This window comes from Natator depressus, chromosome 27, assembly GCF_965152275.1.
Source record: "Natator depressus isolate rNatDep1 chromosome 27, rNatDep2.hap1, whole genome shotgun sequence".
Classification (NCBI taxonomy): domain Eukaryota; kingdom Metazoa; phylum Chordata; order Testudines; family Cheloniidae; genus Natator; species Natator depressus.
The window spans coordinates 11,594,877-11,614,041 of NC_134260.1; the positions used below are offsets into that span (position 1 = coordinate 11,594,877).

General features: G+C 55.5%; 1 protein-coding gene across 16 annotated transcripts in view; it reads right to left on the reverse strand.

Annotated features, from left to right (window-relative positions):
* The window catches only part of SRCIN1 (SRC kinase signaling inhibitor 1), a 180,503-nt gene that overhangs the window by 35,628 nt on the left and 125,710 nt on the right, over positions 1-19,165 (reverse strand). For all 16 annotated transcript variants that reach the window (XM_074940902.1, XM_074940901.1, XM_074940899.1 and 13 more), the window contains 2 exons: positions 1,457-1,649; positions 28-226 (listed from right to left, as the gene is read on the reverse strand). In XM_074940902.1, the coding sequence (XP_074797003.1) occupies positions 28-226; positions 1,457-1,649 (392 nt within the window). The remainder of the gene's footprint in view (positions 1-27; positions 227-1,456; positions 1,650-19,165) is intronic.

The window sequence follows — 19,165 nt, forward strand, 5'->3', positions numbered from 1 at the left end:
TGCCCCCACACCCCCGGGGGCCCTCACCTGACGTCCTCCAGCTCGTAGAAGACATTGCGCGACTCGTCCTTGATCAGGATGGCGGTGTTGGACGATTTCAGCATCCCCATGGTGAGCTTCTGGGGGAACATGTGGACGATGAGGGCGTGCAGTGTGTCCATGCTGCTGATCTCGTGGGTGATGTGGACACGCCTTGTCTCGTCCCCGAACTGCAGGAAAAGGACCCCTGGAAATGGAGACGGGAGAGAAGGGGAGAAAGGGGGGAAAACACAGCTCTGAGCAGGCACTGACTGACAGCACTGCAGCCCAATGTCAGGCATGGGGCTAGGAATCAGGAGACCTGGGTGCTATTCCTGGCTCTGTGCCTCAGTTTCCCCATCTCCTTGGGGGTCTATAGACCCCATATTATTGTTATTACTCTATATTCATGCCCAGCCCAGTGCCAGTAGAACCCTGCTCAAGCCAGGGAAGAGTGACATAAATTAAAGCCCAGTATCTCACCTAAAAACAAAGTGCTAGTGACCTGGGCTTAGCCGCAAACTTCCTACCCGGATCCACAGTTAAACCTTCACAAACCAGGGGGATCTTTGGCTCCAGGGCTGTGGCTGTACTTGACACCATTGGAAAGCTGATTTCTAGCCCCGGCCAGTCCACAGGGACCATTCTGATCATCATCTTCCTTCCCGCTCCCCCGCCCCACCCACTCTGCATCTCAACACTTCCCCAGCCACTCCCGAAAAGTAACAATGACCTCCAGCGCTTGTCATCTGGGATATTCCAGCTGCTGCCACCCCAGGGGAAGGAACACTCATCTCACCCGCTCCGATAACTCGCTCCTTACAGCCGCAGGAGTTCTCGGGAGGCTTAAAGGGGGAGCGGCTTGCATTTCTGGGCCCCAGCGGCCGGGGTTTGCCCCACTAGAGCCTTGTGCTGTTGGTGGGTATGCGGTGGAGCTGATGGGCCAGGGAACAATAAGTGACCAGCGTTTGCAGATCAGAAAAGTCAATGTCTGGCCTGACGAGCACCTGGCTAATGGGGGGCTTTAGGAAGAGGTTTCTGCTCCTACCGACAAAGTAACCCATACATGCCTTCAACAGGGTTTCTTGCACAATACTGACAACGGGCCCCTGGTCTGATCCAATCCAGTGTGGTCATTCCTAGGTACCCTACCATTGATCCCTGCCCCCCCGACACATACTAATGCCATGGGTCAAAGGCACAACCCCCTAGTGCTGGTGCGAAAGGGGTAACTCCCTCAGCTGTCAGTAAGTAGCAGGCTGTTGTAGTCCTTTAGAGGCAGCCACTAGAGGGAGACAGGAGCACACACAGTCAGCCCAGCCCCCACCCTCCCCCTCACTGATGGACTCTGCCAGCCCCAGCTCCCATGGCCCGTGTAGGTGGGGCGAAGGGTTAAAACGCCCCCAAGGGAGACCCAGTGGGGGCTGGCCTGCGGTACCTGGTGACCGGAGCTTGGTTTGGCTGGTGGAGCGGGACAAAGGCAAGCTTTGCCGGAACCGGTTCATCCTGTTGAATCCAATGGGCAGCTCGGCTTCAGACATGGTTTCCAGGGACTCCGCTGAGGCGAAGGAGAGTTTGGCTTGATCGGCCAGGGCGGGCTGGGAGCCCTGGGAGTGCCGCGAACTTCTTGTCTGGAACGGAAGAGATGAGCCGTCAGAGAGCGCACCCCGCCCCTGGACTACCTAGAGCTCACAGAGCGATGGGGTGCCTGGGGCAGCGTGTTCCATGCTACACCCCATGGGGCAAGAGCAGAGCGCCTCCCCCGACTCCCCAGGCAGCACTGGTGAGCCGCGGGCTCGGTCTGACCCAAGGAGGCAATGTCAGGGGCGTGTTTTGCTCTGCACCCCATGCTGAACCAGTCCAGGGCCGTGCTCCAGACTCTACACTTCAGTGCAAGGCCACCCTGATCTCTTGTTTGAAGCAGGTACGAGATTGACCATCTCGGCTCTCTCTCCGCTCTGTGCGAGTGGGCAGTCTGCATTCTCAAGCCTCCGTAGCAGCTCCTTTGTTTTGCATGTGTGTTTCAGGGTGACACTGTTACCAGGGGTCTTGAAAATCACCCAGTTACGTGTTATGTAATTTACAGACAGTCCCTTTGCACTCCAAGCTCCTCTGAGTCCTTCTATCTCCCCGGTTACAATCAAGACGGGAACGGAACTGGGAGGCTTTGGAATAACTTTAGCCATTAAAGGAGGGTCGCCAAAGGAACTAGCTCCCAGGAAGCTTCAATGCCCAGGTTATTCTGGAAGCAAAGCACCGGCAAGATTTATGGCTGCATGAGCGGGGCTGAAGTAATGGGACTGGGTTTACAGCAGTAAAAGTTTAATACGCCAGGAGTCCAATTTCACACAGCCAAACACATACCCCCAGTCGAAAGGCTCAGCCTGCGGGCGGGGGCTTTCTGCACAAACATCGGTAAACCCTGCATGCGGTGTGCATATATACTTAATAGGAACAGAGCGTACCAGGTACATGCATCGTATAAGTCAATGCGTTTTGCACCCCACACTATCCCCAGGGAAAGAAATATACCCATACTGGGAATAAGCTGATCCCATCGGCATGAGGATCTGTATCGGAGCTGCTCTGCAGATGCATTGAGCACCCACAGCTGTAGCTGAAGTCCTAGCGGGCTGCAGGTGCAGACCACCTCTGGTTAATCAGCCCTGGGGTGAATACAGTGGAAGCTTTTCCGCAAATGTCCATACAGATTTTGGAATGAATTCCCATTGCTAATGGGTTCCCTTTCTATGGGCATTATAGGCTTTGAATTACGGTAGTGCCGATAGACCCCAGCTGAGACCAGGGCCCCAGTGTGCCAGGTGCTGTATAGACCCTAACTGAGATCAGGGCCCTGTTACGCCAGGTGTTGTACATGCTCAGAGTCAGAGACAGTCCTCGCCCCAGAGAGTTTATAAGCAGGTGTCTCAAATTGGACATCAAAAATAAGTGAGCATGTGACATGCCCTGATGAGGAGTTGGTGTCAAAGCCGGGATTGGAACCCAGGAGTCCTGCTCCCATCGTCCCTGAAGACAGACACACGACATGCTGCCGAATCCTGCTGTGGCTTGCACCCACAGAAATGCCGGGATCTTGCCATGTGGCTATGACTCAGTATGGAAACTGGCTGGCTGTTGATCTCCAGGAATGCAAAGCTTGGTTTTAAACAGCAGACTCATCAAACACAGAGAACAAACACCCCCTGAGGTGCAGGAAAGGGGACATAGAAGGGGCAACATCTCTATTTTAAGACCAACCCCTCCCCCCAATATGAAATGATAACAGCCATAATCGTCATTTAAATTAGGCATTAATTGGAAACTTTAATTAATCCTGGGGCATGAGCATGTTTTATGGGTTGAAAACATTCTCTCTGTAAATAACTGCCAGAAAATTGGATGAAGAAAAGGAGGACTTGTGGCACCTTAGAGACTAACCAATTTATTTGAGCATGAGCTTTCGTGAGCTACAGCTCACTTCATCGGAAATTGGATGTAATTTACACTGAGACAAAGCAATCGGCAAAACGGGCCTTTAAACTGCAAACGGCAAGAAAACGGTTTCTCACTTTGAAGGGCCTGATCCTGCTGGCTGGGAGCAGGATCGGAGCCAATGGGCCGGATCCAAAGCCTGGGAGGCAAATGGGAGTCTCTCATCTGGGCTTTGGTCCTGGCCCCAAGAGAGGTACACCGGGGAGAGGGACAGGAGCTGGCTGCCGCGCAGGGCACGCTGGGATGGATTGTGTCTGTGCTGCCCTGTGGCGTTTAGCGTGAGAGAGACATTTGGTACCCAGTGGGCAGCCATATCCGGGCCAGGCTGGCTGCTGGGGCCACGCTGCACCTTTCAGCACAGCCGAGGGCTTACTGCGCCGTGTTTGTTATCTGCTCACGAGCACACGTACACAGGATGAGATTCAATCTGTGACCGGGGTGGGAGGCACGGGGCGACGGCCGGGACTGAGATTCCCATTGATCTTCACGAGCGAGAGGGTGAATAACGCTCAAGAGGCCAAGTCAGGAACAAGTTGTTGGCCTGTTCCTCCCGCCCCAAGACAAATATCACTCGGGCCACAGTCAGAACTGAGCCTGCACAGGCCCGTGCCCCATCTGCTCCCGCGGCAGGTGGGCCACCCTGGCTCAGCTGGAGGGCTTACAAGCGTCTCTCGTCATTTCTCTCCAAACCAGATGAATCCACAATCATAGAATATCAGGGTTGGCAGGGACCTCAGGAGGTCATCTAGTCCAACCCCCTGCTCAAAGCAGGACCGATCCCCAATTAAATCTTCCCAGCCAGGGCTTTTAGACCTTAAAAACTTCTAAGGAAGGAGATTCCACCACCTCCCTAGGTAATGCATTTCAGTGTTTCACCACCCTCCTAGTGAAAAAGTTTTTCCTAATATCCAACCGATATCTCCCCCACTGCAACTTGAGACCATTACTCCTTGTTCTGCCATCTGCTATCACTGAGAATAGTCTAGAGCCATCCTCTTTGGAACCCCCTTTCAGGTAGTTGAAAGCAGCTATCAAATCCCCCCTCATTCTTCTCTTCCGCAGACTAAACAAGACTTCCCCCCGCCCTTTTCTCCCGCCCCACCCCTGGTGACTGGGGAGTGCAACTGGCATGGTAAAAGGGGAGTGCAACCGGCATGGTAAATTGCCACCGCTCTCATTGAGTAGCATTTCACGCCCATGTCACGCCAGGGTACGTGATGCCACAAGACATAAGGCTGTGAAGAATCAGGCCTGGCTTTTTTCTGTTTGAAGGCCAATTCCATTTCAGAAGCAAGCCAACTAGCCCGCTTTTCTAGCTCAGCTGTAAATACCACCACTACTAAAGGGCTATGGAGGGTGTTCCAGTTATTAAGGCATGGACTGAGGAGATGGGTCTCAGTCCCTGGCTCTGCCACCAACTTCCTGTGTCTCCTTGGGCACTTCGAGCCAGGTCCTCAAAAGTAATTCAGCTCCTAACTCCCACTGGTTTCAACAGGAATTAGGCCCCTAAATACCTTTGGGGATCCAGACCTTAATCTTGGGATGTCTCTGTTTCCCATCTCTAAACTGGAGATAATTATGCTCCTTTTCTGCCTTCCCTATTGAAATTTTAAGCTCTCTAAGCTAGTGGCTCTCAGCCTTTCCAGAGTACTGGCCCCCTTTCAGGAGTCTGATTTGTCTTGCCTACCCCCAAGTTTCACCTCACTTAAAAACTACTTGCTTACAAAACAGATGTGTCACAGCCTACTTGTACTGAAAAGTTGCTGACTTTCCCATTTTTACCATATAATTACAAAATAAATCAATTGGAATATAAATATTGTACTTACAGTTTGATGTGTAGTATATAGAGCAGTGGAAACAAGTCACTGTCTGCATGAAATTTTAGTTTGCACTGACTTCGCTAGGGCTTTTTATGTAGCCTGCTGTAAAACTAGGCAAATATCTAGACGAGCTGACGTACCCCCGGAAGACCTCTGCGTACCCCCAGTGGGTACGTGGACCCTGGGGTTGAGAACCACTGCTCTAGCGCAGAGACTGTCTCTCTCGGTATTGTACAGCGCCTGGCACAATGGGGCCCTGATCTCAGCTGGGGTCTCCAGACACCATTATAAAATACCAAGCACTTGTTGATTCTCCTCCCTAGATCTCAAGATGGTTCACGAAGGTAGGTGAGTTAGACTAGGGAGGAGGAAGGCTCTGCCCAGCTTGGGGAAGCAGTTCTCCCACAGTGAAGGTACACACCCACACAATCTTAACTCTGCCCCCTGGAGTGGGCAACAGTAACGGGGAATGAAGTGCCTAAGCTCCAGCTACACTGACTGTGCTCAGTGTCGCTGTATTGATGGTCGTTTTCCAGCAGCACGTCCCTTTCTTTCTCTCTACCCCTTGGCCCCCCACTTGCCCAGCAGTTGCTTTCCACCCCGAGCCCCTCTCCGCTCCTTCCCTGCCCCTCGGTGCTCCCAGACTCCCCTAAAGCGAACCCAAGCCCGGGCCGAACTGTCAAACCGACAAGGCTCTGGAAGGCTTTGAAGGGAGGGATGACGGGTTTGCACGCGTCCAAGCGAACTTCCCTCCCCGCCCACTTATTTTGTCTGGAGAAGAAAATAAAAATAGATTGAACCAAGGGGGGAAAATATGTCTCTGGCGCTCTATCTGCATGACAATACAGGCCTCGTTAGCAGAGTGATTGCTGTTGCTATGCTAGCATCTTTGTTGCTAAGGGTTTTAGTGTGGGAGCCGCTCAGGGTGTCTGGTGAGCTCCAACATGCTTTGACAATTGGTCCAGATAGTTCTGTGGGGAGGCATTAGTTGATTTGGGGGGGGGGGGGGGGGTTCACAAGCAGGGCGTGGTACATCCAGCTGTTCCGGGGGAGTTGATTTCCCACAGTTGCCCATGTTTCAATTGACCCGGAGTAATTAACACCATCCAAAGAGGCTAATTACAGCATCCGTTTTAAAAAAAACACAGGAGCTTGGAAATTAATTGATTTCCAGGCCAGAAGGGGCAATTTTCATCATCGAGTCTGACCTCCTGCCTAGCACAGGCCAGGGGATTTCACTTAGCCCCACCTCGGACCCAGTGACATCATGCTGGGGCTATGACATCACAGCTAGATGATGGAACGCGAGGCTCCCAACCTCTCTCAGGTCAGGTCACCTCTACAGCTGCATTTACTCCACTTGTACCTTATCCGCACAGCTGGGCGACTGATGCGAGCCCAACGCCGCCACCAGGAACGGGCCCTTGTGGGGAAGGTACCGAGATGGGCCTGGGGCAGCCCGGCTGTGGCTCCTTGCTTTGACACCTAAGCACTTTGCCAATGTGAACGAACACAGCCGCGTGGAACCCCTGTGCAGGGTTATTACTGTCACTTGGGGCGGGGAGGGGACAACAAGGTGCAAAGACGAAGTGACTTGCCTTGGGTCACACAAGGAGCCAGGCTTGAGCCCCGATCTCCTGGATCCCAACCTGGTGCCTTAACCACAGCCCAGTGGCGGAGCCAGATTTTGCAGCCAGCCGGGTGATGGGTCACTGGTGGTGCCCCCCTATTCAATGAGTGCACCCTGCCTCCTCCTCGCCCCACCCAGGGGACACCAACCACCTGCAGTAGCACCCTCCACCCTGGCACCACAGCCCTAAACCCAGCCCGGTGTGAAGGGGAGGAGAGTGGGCCTGGCTGCGCAGGGCAGGAGCCGCCCCAGTGGGTGAGTGCGGCATGAGCTCACTATCCAACCCTGTATGAAAGGTGCCATGCACACACCTAACGATTGCCAGTGGGGGGGCAGTCACACCCCCCCGGACCCCTATTAGCCCTACCTCTCGCCCATCCTTCCTGTCTGGCAGCCGCTTTAGCTTTCCACCCCCAACAAGGTCCTTTGCTTAGCTCAGGCTGGACAGGGGACGGGGTGTCATCAATTCACGCCCTGCACTGCACCCACAGCACTTCCCCATGGGCAGGGCCAGCAGCCAGCTAGGCTGCACCGCCCAGGGCGGGTGCAGGAGGACCCTGCTGGGAGCTCCTCTTTCCAAGAGGGGGACACGCCGCGGCGACCCCCACGCGAGAGTGAGGGCAGGAGCCAAGCTGCCTGCAGGAACCAGGCGTGGATCCCACACCTGGGATATACAGAGAGGAGGCCGGCAGAGAGAAGCTGCGGCCGACTTTACAGAGTGATGCAGCTCCGTCCTTGACCTCCCATTCACTCAGAGGGAACGGCTGTTTATTATTCTGCCTTGCTAACGACCGACCCTGCCATGAGAATCTATTAAAGGACAGCCCCCCACCCACTCTGGCTTCCACCCCTGCCACCAGCTGATGCGAAGATTCCGAAGCAGCCCCGGAGACCCCGTGATCTCCCCCACCCCCTGGGGTACAACCCTGTCATATCTTCTTGGGTCACAGGCCCTAGCTGCCTTCCCGAGCCCTGGGCCCATCCAGGCTTTCAGGGTGATTCTGCCCCGGCTGGAGTCAATGGCTGTTATACAGACGGCTGGGTGCAGGATTTGGGGGCTTGCTGTGACTTGATCCCCTGAGGCAGCTACAGACATCGTGTGGATAGGGCCTAAAACACATGCTGCCAGGGTCTGCTGCTGCCTACCCGCCCCCTCCCCAATTTGTCAGAGACCTTGGCCCCTGTGGAAATGAGCTGTCTGCTCCCAGATGCCACCGCCCCTCGCTCCCGCTCCTCAGCGTGGTGGTTTGGCACTGCGGTTAAGCTGCCGTCTAAAGAGATGCAGCCACGTTATTATTGGGGGCCTGATCGTGCCCCTAGTGAAATGAACAGCAAAGCTCCTGTCTACGTGGCCGGAGGCCGGATCACGGGGGAGCAGCTCGCTCTGTAAACAGCCGACTTCCGCCGGCGTGCCAGCCCTCCGGAGCAGTGGGGGAGATGGGTCCCAGTCATTCGGGGCAGCATGCAAAGCTCCCTCGGGGACCTGTGCTGGTGCCCCTGCTCACAGCACCCAGCAGAACCCCTTGCCCTCAGCAGGACAGCGCTGACTCGCTTGCTCTGCTTCCAACTTGGCAGAGCCGGTGCTGGGGGCAGGAAGAGGGAACAAGTCACAACATCCCCAGAGAATGGGGCCATTCCGGGCACTATTCTGCAGGGCTGATCTACCTCGGGGGATCAGGCTTCAGCTATCGTGCAGGGGGGGCGATATATACTTGGGAGCAGAAGCTTTCACGTTGGAAACACACTGCAGTAGAGGCACTGTGGCCTAGTGGATCGAACACTGGACTGGAACTCCAGGGCTTTATTCCCAGCTCTGCCGGGCGACTTTAGGCAAATCACTGAACCATCCGGTGCCTCAGTTTCCCCACCTGCAAAGTGCTTTGAGATCTATCACCGGTGAGCCCAGAAGGGGCCATTATGCCCATTTGGTCTGACGCAGGCCAGAGGCCCTCCCTTGGCAAGTCCTGCTTCAAGCCCATGCCTGACGAAGAGCTCCACATAAAAGCTGGACATGATTATTACAGTGCTTCTATATCACGTGTGATCCCAGAGTGGTGAGACAGGAAAGGGTCGCCTGTCAAGTGCTGAACATGGCATAATCATCATCTTCCCCTTCTTTTTATTGAGCGCCTTTCATCCCAAAGGCGAGGGAAAAGCTTATCTACCTGCCTAGCACATTTCAAAGCTGCCTCTGGCCTTGCTACCAGAGCGGTGCGGTTATTTATCCTTACGTGCATGCTCTCACATAGGAGTGCACACAGCCAGTCACTTCGTTGGCTGCTGCAGAGTGAACTGCAGGGGGTAGGGTGGGGGGGAATGTCGGCTGAGAGAATTCAATTCCCTGAGCGGAAATCAGGGCACTAGGTACACCAAAAAGTGCCGTGGGAGTTTGGGATGAAATTCACCCCCACGCACAAGGCTGGGGCGTCACTTACCTCCCGCTTCAGATATAAAGAATTAAGTAGGATCATGCTAATTTACACCCGGGGGGCAGGTTTTCAGGGGCTCAGCACCCACAGCCAGGCCAGATTTTCCAAAGGACTCAGGGCCAGATTTGTAAAGCAACTGAAATCAATGGGAGTCAGGAACCGAAACACCTGTAAACACCCTGGCCTCCCTGCAGCTCCCCCCATGACATTTTCAGCATCCGATGGGCCGAGTCCTTCGGAGAGTCCAGCCTCACTTGTGGGTGCTGATCCCGTCTGCGAGCCAGCCCCTGTGACCACCAGCGCTTCAGTACCCCTTGGCTTTCTTGTGCCAGCGACCTGCTGGGAGATGACCTGTTTATTGCTGAGCATGCATTCCACCCCAGGGCTACTAGGTCCCACTGCGCCCCCCCGGGGAAGGGGTGGCGGGCGCGGCTCTGCTTTTGTGCTGAGGGTGCGTTCTGCCCCAGCGATGATGTACCGTGGAGCTACACACTGCGGGGATGGCGGGGGCTGCGGTAGAGATTTTAACTCCAGAGCACTATACGGAAAGTAAAGGAGGTAGCATCTTGCCTTTCATTTGCCGCACAGCCCAGAGACAGGGCTTTAGCTGGGCTTAGAGCTGCCTGCCAAACTGTTACCTCACGGGAATGGGAACAGCCATCTGATTAACCCTGTGCAAACCAGGGCTCTCCAGGGTGCTGGCATTGCCTTGCGCCCCACCACCACCACAGAGATGGCATGTTCTTGTGCATTTGAGAAGCATCGAGCTAGAGCGGACAAGGAAGGGCAGGGCACGGAATCGTCTCTAAGCAAAACCATGGCCTGCTTGGTCAAGGCCACCTGTCAGCTGCTGCTGGGGAGGGTCTGACGCCAGCGGGCTGCACTGAGCGGAAACCCAAGCAGCGCTTAGCCTTCCAGAGGGCAGCGCTGCCGGGCAGGGGATCTCTGGCGGAGGCACCAAGGTCAGGGAGATTATTGCCTGTGACGGCGGAGAAAACACACACACGCCAGCTCCTCAGTCCTCCCCCAGCAAGGAGTCAGGACTGACCCAGTGTCCGCCGGGCCCCTGGGGGTGCAGGGCGGGTGCGGAAAGGCAGGCGGGAACGAGAGAGAGAGGAAGGAAGTGCCAGGGAGGCTGGGAAGGGGAACAAGAGGAGCAGGGAGGAAAGACTTCCTGAAGCCAGGAAGGCAGCAAGGGCAGCAGGATGAATCCGCCCCTGTGAGCGGAGTGTGGGAACCCGGAGAAGAGAGGCCAAGGCAGGGCACGAAAAGGGGAGCTGTGGCCCACCAGGGCTGACCCCTGCTGTGCTGTCTGGGAGAGGCAATTGCGGAGCCAGCCCAGCGCCTTCCCCCCTGCAGTCTGACCCCCAAAAGGGAGGAATGGCCATTTAGCAGCCTGCTCCTCCTTGGCCAGCAGATCTCACAGCTGCTCCAGACAGGCCGGATTTCCCTGGAGTGTGACAGCCCCAGAGGGAGGCTGACAAACAGGCAGACGGATGAGCTGAGAAGTGCAGGGCCAAGGAGCGGCACGTTGTGCCAGGCCCTGGTGTCCCCCGCGTGTCCCTGGCTTGGATTTTCCCCTTGGGGTGGTAGGGAGTCGGTCACTGCACAAAGATCTGCCAGGCGCTGAGTGGACAGACGGACAGGAGTCCCGCCCCACAGCCTGCAGCTGCTGGGAGAGGCTGCCGGTGGGGACTGGTGACCTTGCTTTGCTGTTCATTGGAGGAGCAGGAGTGAGGCCCACACACACAACTGCCCTGGCACTTGGAGCCCAGCTTGCCCATTGCCACTCTGCCTCGTGCCGTCAGCTGCAGCACTGTCCCACTGTAACGTACCAGGCTGAAGGGCGACTCCCAGGCACCCTCGCTCCCATCTCTAACCCCACGCTGGACACCTGAAGCTGCAAGGCTGGGATAATGGATGGGAAGCAAAATACAACTCTTTCCTCTACCGTCACCCCTGGCCCAGACCCCTGGTCCCTCTCTTTCCAGCCTCCAGGCTGTCAGAGAGGGGAGAAGGGGATCTAAGAGCTGCCCTCTGCCCAAGGATCTCAAAGCACTCTGTAATTAAATAGGTGTGCTCCCCATTTTACAGAAAGGGAAACTGAGGCATACGGCAAGCTGAAGTAACCCTGTCTCCCAAAGCAGGCAGAACCAGCTACTTCAGAGGAACGGGTAAGAACCCCACAGTGGGCAGAGGTGGGATAATCTGCCCCTTACACAGGCCTCCTTCTGATCCCTAACAGAGATTGGCTTGAGCCACGAAGCAGGATGTTTAACATTTTCTTTCTGCATTAACTATCGTAACTCCGCATATGCTGGTTATCCATGCCCTCTTGGAACCTTGCTACATTCTTGGTCTCAACTGCATCCTGTGGCGGTGAGTTCCGCAGTCTAACCACACAGGACAATTCTCTCAGAAGTTAGCATTAGAGGGCGGACATCAGGAAACGGGGGGCCCCATGCTACTCCTTGTAGACAAGGGTGTGCGATCTGTACAGAGAATGCACAAGCTCTATCTGGGTTAGGTACACACTATCTGAGCACATTCACTACACCCCTGTGAGGAACAGAGATATCATCATCTTCATCTTCCAGGTGGGGAACTGAGGCTCAGAGAGACTAAATCACTCACCCAAGGCTGTACAGGAAGTCCGTGGCAGAGTATGGCCTTGCTCCTGGGTCTTCAAAGTTCCCAGGGGTCACTAACCACTGGACCCACCTTCTTCTCCAGGTTCAGCTCACTTACTGGGGGCCGGGGGTAGCAGAGCAGCAGGAGGGCTTGTCTACACTTGGAAATTTACCAGAATAAAATAATTATTCTAGAAATAGCTAGTTCGGGAAATTTCCAAGGGTAGAGAAGTCCTTGGCTGTTATTCTCCTAGGGAATTGAGTTAACAAAGGGCCTGTGTAATTCACCGGCAATGCTCCCCCCTACACACCTGGCCCGTGGGGGGTGGGGAGAGAGAGACAGAATTCTCCCACCCTGGTCTCCTGCAGCCCCACTGGCTTCACTGCTGTTTAAGCCTCTAATGCAAAGGGAGAGGGGGCCGCTTTTATCTTTTTTTTTCCTTCCCAGAGTTAAAAAAAAAAAAAAGAAAGAAAGAAAAAAAGATACAATTAAGCAATTCTCTTAGTTTCCAAAACCTCCAACAATTCCTTGGCTGTCTGCTAAGAAACAACTTCATTCTATCTGCCTGGCTAGATAAGGATGCCTCTCTCCTCCTGCGTCCCCCCAGCCCCTTCCCTCCTTTTCCTACCCCCAGCCCTGCTCCCCTCTGCGCCATGGCGGATACAGCCTTTGCCAGCTTTGTGGTGTTAAACAGGCCATGCTGGAGGAACGGAGACAGGCCCCCAAACGGGTGGAGGAGACTTGTGGGGGGAGGCTGTGAATTAGGTGCAACTGGGGGGGATAAATGGGGATAGGTGGGGCATGGGATTGTCCCACCAGCTCAAGCGATGGGGAGGGGGGGCATAGAGGGACACAGATCATCAGGCTTGTCAGCCACACCGCTTCGGTATTGTCTCCTCGCCCATTTTTGATACCCCGGAAGTAGCCCAGATCCAGGGCACTGGGAAGCACACGTGGCCCCAAACCCAGCCAAGCCAAAGTCCAGGCCCCGAAGAGCTTTACGCTCCCCGGTGAGTCAGAGAAACAGGGGACTTGGGGCGACAGATGAAGGGAGGAACGGGGGGCTTTGTCACCTAGACGGCTGCAGAAGGGTTTGGAGGGAAGCTGCTCTGTGCATAAGGGGCAGCATCGGGCTAGGGATTGGGGGAAGGTGCGGGCAGGGCTGGGGCGGGAAGCAGTGATGAGGTTTAGAGGTTGATGGGGAGGACAATGGAGCCAGAGGCTGATGCGGGCTGGAGTTGGGGATGGGGAGGGACAGGTGGAGCAGAGCTAGAAGGCTCTGAGCTCCCTCCAAGCCAGGCACAAGAGGCTGGTGTGTCCCAGCCCGACTGTCACGCCCGGGTCCCACCCTCACTGCCACGCCCACACCAAGACCCTTTCCCCAAGGCTTAGCCAGCCCAGTCCTCCCACCCCCAGCACTGCACATGCTGCAATCCCGGCTCCCAGGAACAGCACTGGGGGGGATCTGCAAGAACCCCACCGCAACCCCGCTGGCTGCCAGCTCCCATTCGCTCCGCCGGGTTTGCTTTCCCTTTCGGTTACAAGAGGCCTGCTCAGTTACTACACTCTAGCCAATCTCGCTCCAGCCTGGTCCTGCAGGGTGAATGGGAGGGGCACGCGCCCGGGGGGCAGATGCCCAGACTGCAAAGCAATGCGGGACTGCCCGTCGGCACACACCCTGGGTAGGGGCATTCCCCGCTCCTCCCCTCCGCCCCCCATCCAGGCTGTCCCAATTGGCAATTGCTGTGCCTGCCCAACCAGGACCAACCCAGGGCTCAGGAGCAGCGGGCACGTGCCCATACTGCATAGCGGCACCTCTCCGAGCTGCCACCTTGTCCTCCAGAACCTGAATTTTCATTTACCCCCGAACGTCAGTCTCTAGCTGGCACGGTTGCAAAGGAAACGCTCAGCAATGAGACCCGAGCGGGACTGCCACAGAGCCTGCCGAGAGCCTGGGCCAAGAGCTCGGAGTGGGGCTGGCACCCTGTTCATCCCAGCGAGGGGCTAACTGGGCTGCCCCGGGATCATACGATCAATACCAACAGTGAGAACGACTGCCTCCCCGAGGTAGGACAGGAGACAGCCGGTCACAGAGCAGCACAAGCTGCTGGTTGGGATGGTACCATTTCGGTGCCAGGAGGTCCCATTGCTTTGGTGTTTCCATGCACGTCCCAATGGCAGGCAGCAAGGCCAGTGCTCCGAACAGAGCCAGAGAGCAAAAGGATCGGCCCAGGTGATAGTGACACCTGCACTCCAGTCCTCGCTTCTGATGAGCCAGTCCTAATCCCCGGCTCTCCCGGTGCAGGTGCTAAGGACAGTTTTGGGGGCACCCGGTAGCTATGGAGCCCGACTCTACTGGAGAACCAGTTTTTGCTGGATCTTGGGGGGGGATCCCCCACAGATTCTGCCCCCCCACATGTATCTCAGAGCTGTTGAGAATTAAATTAGCAATAAAAGGAAAACTAAACAGTACGCAAAAACCTCCTTTTACACACACACACACACACACACACACACACACACACACACACGTTGGTTCCCAATCTCAGCCCGTCTTCCCCCAGCCCAGCCAGTCACAGCAGAGTCGCTGGGATCCCAGCCCCTAGCAGCAGCCCCCCCATGGCTAGCCCCAAGAGTTCCCCACACCTGAAGCAGTGAGGGGCGACTCAGACCTGACTCTGATCCGGAACAGACGAGCCCTTTTCATGCGGATGCTGCTGTACCAGGGCTGCTCGGGTCTCACCCCTGAAGACCCCAGGCGTCAGGCAAAGCCCCCAAGTCGGATCCAGTGGCTAGGCCTGGGCCAAGCCACAGTGAGATGAGAAAGCAGCTGCTGCGGAGGGCTGGGGATGGCAGTCCTGGAGCAGCCCGTCCCCAAACTCCCCTTTGCATGCTCCATTCGGTCACATTTTGCAGAGATAATGGCCTGGAATGCGTTCAAGACAGCTGGGCTGGCAATAAATCGCCCCTGCGTGGATGGATGGAGCCCTTTAAAGAGCCCAGCCAGCCACTCTGCTCCATCAGCCGCTGCCCAGCGAACGTATCTAGCTTTCAGAGTAACAGCCGTGTTAGTCTGTATTCGCAAAAAGAAAAGGAGGACTTGTGGCACCTTAGAGACTAACCAATTTATTTGAGCATAAGCTTTCGTGAGCTACAGCTCGATGAAGTGAGCTGTAGCTCACGAAAGCTTATGCTCAAATAAATTGGTTAGTCTCTAAGGTGCCACAAGTCCTCCTTTTCTTTTTGTATCTAGCTTTGGCACTCTTTGTGTCTCCACTGCCGGGGTCCGGACACAGGCAGCAGCCCACGAGAATGAGCTCTGCTTTGTCCATGCTTTGCAAGCAGACAGCACGGAGCTGCCAGGCCCAGCCAGGCCCCACGGCGCAACCAGTTATTTCCCGAGTAGATAAAAACACTTTCCGGCCCCAGCTCGGACGCTGAGTGGGATTAACTCCCCATAATCCCCTTCCCGTCAGCAAAGCCAGCATCTGACTATGTCTCCCACCCATCTGGTGGGACTCTGAGTGTCCTCAGCCCTGCAAGGAGACCCAGGAGCTCAGCCTCCCTGGAGCACTGGGCCCTTCTAGAGATGACAAGAACAGACCTGTCTCCGGCTCTGCTCCTCTCTTCATGGCCTCCGAGAAGAGATCTGTCTGGAAGCTCAGTACGTGGCTAAACCTCAAGGGATGGGTCTGTGGCCTCGCACCTAGCCTCCCAGAAGCCACCGATCCAGGCATATTACTCAGAGAGGGGTTTTGGGGGGCACTGTGGTCCAGTGACTAGGGCACAGGAATGGGACACAGGAGACCTGCCTTCTGCTCCGAGCTCTGCCTCTTACCTGGCCAAGTTTGTGCTGCTGTTGCCTCTCCGACGGCAAGCTCTTGGGAGAGGGTCTGTGTCTGTACAGCACCTTGCGCCACAGAGCCCTAGTCTTGGTTGGGATCAGGTGCCACTGGACCACTAATAACATTTACAGCCTGGTCTCGCGCTCAGCATGTCAGAGGTAGGAGTTAAAACGAAGGCGCAGATGCTGTCCCAAATCCATCTTTGCTCTCTTCCAGCCAGATCACCTGCCCCACTTCGATCGGGTAATCGAATGTCCCCTGGCTCTCCCTCCTTTGGTCCCCGTTTGCTTTTGAAATCCCTTGCTCCGCTCTTCCAGTGGCCTGGCCCATGGGAGTTTTCCTCTCTTGCGGCTGGAAGCAGGTCAGGCAGCATTCTGCTCACGCCATGAGGTGCCCAAGGAGCAAAATGATTCTGCTAACCACAGGAAAGGAGCCAGAGCGGGAGGGGAAGGATGGCCCGAGGGCCAGGGCACCCACCTGGCTCTCAGGAGATTCTGGGTTCAGTTCCCTGTTGTGCCCCAGACTTGGTGGGTAAATGTGGGCTAAGGCCTGGTCTACACTTAAAGTTTAGACTGACGTAGCTACATCCCCCAGAGGGGTGAATAATCCACATCTCTGACCGGCACAGCTAAGCCGACCTAACCCCCAGTGTAGACACGGCTTGGTCGATGGACAAACGCGTCTGTCAACCTAGCTACCGCTGCCCAGGGAAGTGGAGTTCCTACAGCAAAGAAAAACCCCCTTCTGCTGCTGCCCGCTGCATCTACGCTGCGGGGTTATTGCCACTGAGTCCCTGTAGTGTAGGCAAGCCCGTAGCCTCGCTGTACCTCAATTCCCCCCGTCCAATGGGGACACAGCCCAGCCCTGCCTCCCAGGGAGGTTGTGAGGGCAAATAATATATCAGCGATTGTGAGGGGCTCCATATAAGTACCTTAGCTAGACAGCCACGTTCCAGTCATCTGAGCACAGTTCCAAACCCTGGGTCTCCAATTCCCCATTGGTAACACAAGGATGGTAATGCTGCAACAACCCCGTGTGGCCGCCGGGAACTTCACGGAGAGCACTCGAACCCTCCTGCGCTCAAAGCGCAGACCCTCGACCTGCTTGAGCTGGAGGAGACTCTCCAGTAGCAGCTTGGAGACTATGACACAAAGCTGTGCAGTTCCGACACCATTCTGCTGAGGTGGCACTTACGCACCAGCGGGTTTAGGGCATGCACACGGGAACTGGCAGGATTAGTGGGTCAATATTTGCAAACCATTGTAAGGAGGGAAAAGAGCGGAATGTTAATATCCACGCATCCACGGCCAGGTTTTTTATTTCCTCCCAGCCTGTATATTTTCCCCTAGTTAAGTGGCATTTTGAGCAGGGTTTCAGAGCACAAAAGGGATGGAAAAAACAGCTGCTGGGCACCCCGCCCCTAGACACCTGGAAAAGCCATTACACTGACACCCCAGCTGTGAATCCCCTGCTGCTCCTGCCTGGATTGCCCCAGCCAACCCAGGCCAGAGGCTATTCGGTTTCATGCATTTGAAAAGAAGATATTGACATGGTGTGAAATCTCACTCCCAGAGACATCCTCTCCCTGGGTGTCGGGGATGGTTTGCTTTGAAGGCACGGCCACTCAGCATGCGGAGAATGCAAAGGGATGGGAGTGACGGGGAGCTGGAAGATCTCGGCACAGCTGGGACACAGCCTGAACAAGCCTGGTTTCAGAGTAGCAGCCGTCTTAGTCTGTATTCGCAAAAAGAAAAGGAGCACTAGTGGCACCTTAGAGACTAACCAATTTATTTGAGCATAAGCTTTCGTGAGCTACAGCTCACTTCATCGGATGCATTCCTCATCGAAAGGTCACTGGAAACCTCCCGCCCCGTCCAAGGTGCTGCTGTCTGTTTGGGTAACTGTGTGAAATGACTTGGGCGCCCAGGTCTTGGCAAAGTGGTATCCGTATCCCAGACACGGCCATGAAGGGCTAGGTTTTCACGGCCCACCCCCCGCTTGCATTTCGCATTTGCTATGGAGCTACCGATGCTGCTCACCTCCAATGGGCTCATGATCCCCGCCTCCATCCCCCACTTGACCCGTTTTCAAACAAGCACCTTTGTGCTCTCCCCCCTGCAGCCCCTCAGGCTTGGGGGTCACTCCCCCTAAACAGCTGCAAAGCCACCTCGTGGGCCTCCTTCAAATCCCTCCTCAAAACTCTCCTTTGCTGCTACACCGACCAAAACACTATAGCCCAAGGCTGGAGTCAAACGTCTCATTCTTTGTCTCTCTCCTGGTCTTTCTCCTTTCTCTCATTTGAAGGCAGCTCCTAAGGGAATACAGTTCCCCTGCTTTTGCCCAGCTTTCCAAACCAAACCTCCCTCCTAGACACCAGCGGATGCCTGTGACCAGGGTGGCAATGTCACCCCGTATGCACACCCCCTCCTTTGGGCTGGGATCAGCAGCTTGCGTTTTTTGTCCTGGAAATGCCACCTCCAGAAGGAAAGCCAAGGACCAGAGGCTTAAGCACCAGATGTGCCATCTTATTACTCAGCTCCCAGCCTCTGCTCAAACACTGACATCAGGACACATCTGGAGAGGGGACATCCGAGCTCTCTAGCCATTTACTGCAGGTGCGACCCTCCTCCCGCATGTCCCAGAGCTGGTGAGCCGGCCTCTCCCGGGGGACGACAATTGAGAAGTGAACCTGGTGGTCTAAACCTCTCTGCACCTTTATGCAGTGTGCTTTGTGCCAGCTACTCCCACACCAGAGGTGGCCGCATTTCAGTGGGGGTACACACAGTGTCATGAATGAACCAGTATTTAGGCTCTTAACTTTGGAAGTTGGGAGCGTAAATACCTTTGAGATCGGGGTTGGTATATACACACACCACTGCCCTGTAGTGGCTGGAATCTGAACCTCTCCATTGTGGGTCATGGACCCTATACTGCTAACAGAAATTCTCCTTTAGCTCAAGTGCTGGGGTGGGGGTTGGGCATTTGGAGCAGCAGGACCTGAGTTCTACCCCTAGTGCCTGCATGGAATATTGAGGGGCTAGATTCTGCAGTGCAGCAAATACCTCTATGGCCACAGCTCGGTAACTGGAGACCCCTTGGGGAGGAGATGCCGTAGAAAACATTCACGGAGGGGTCAGCAGCAATTTTGCCATCACACCCAACCTCAGTTGCCACCAAAATCAAATGTTCTCTTCGCTCCCGTGACAACGGCTGGGGCTTTTCCGTGCGGAGAGGCCTGGGTTTGATCTCAGTGGACCATGCGTGATGGCTTCACTGCCACACTGCGTAATAAGTGAG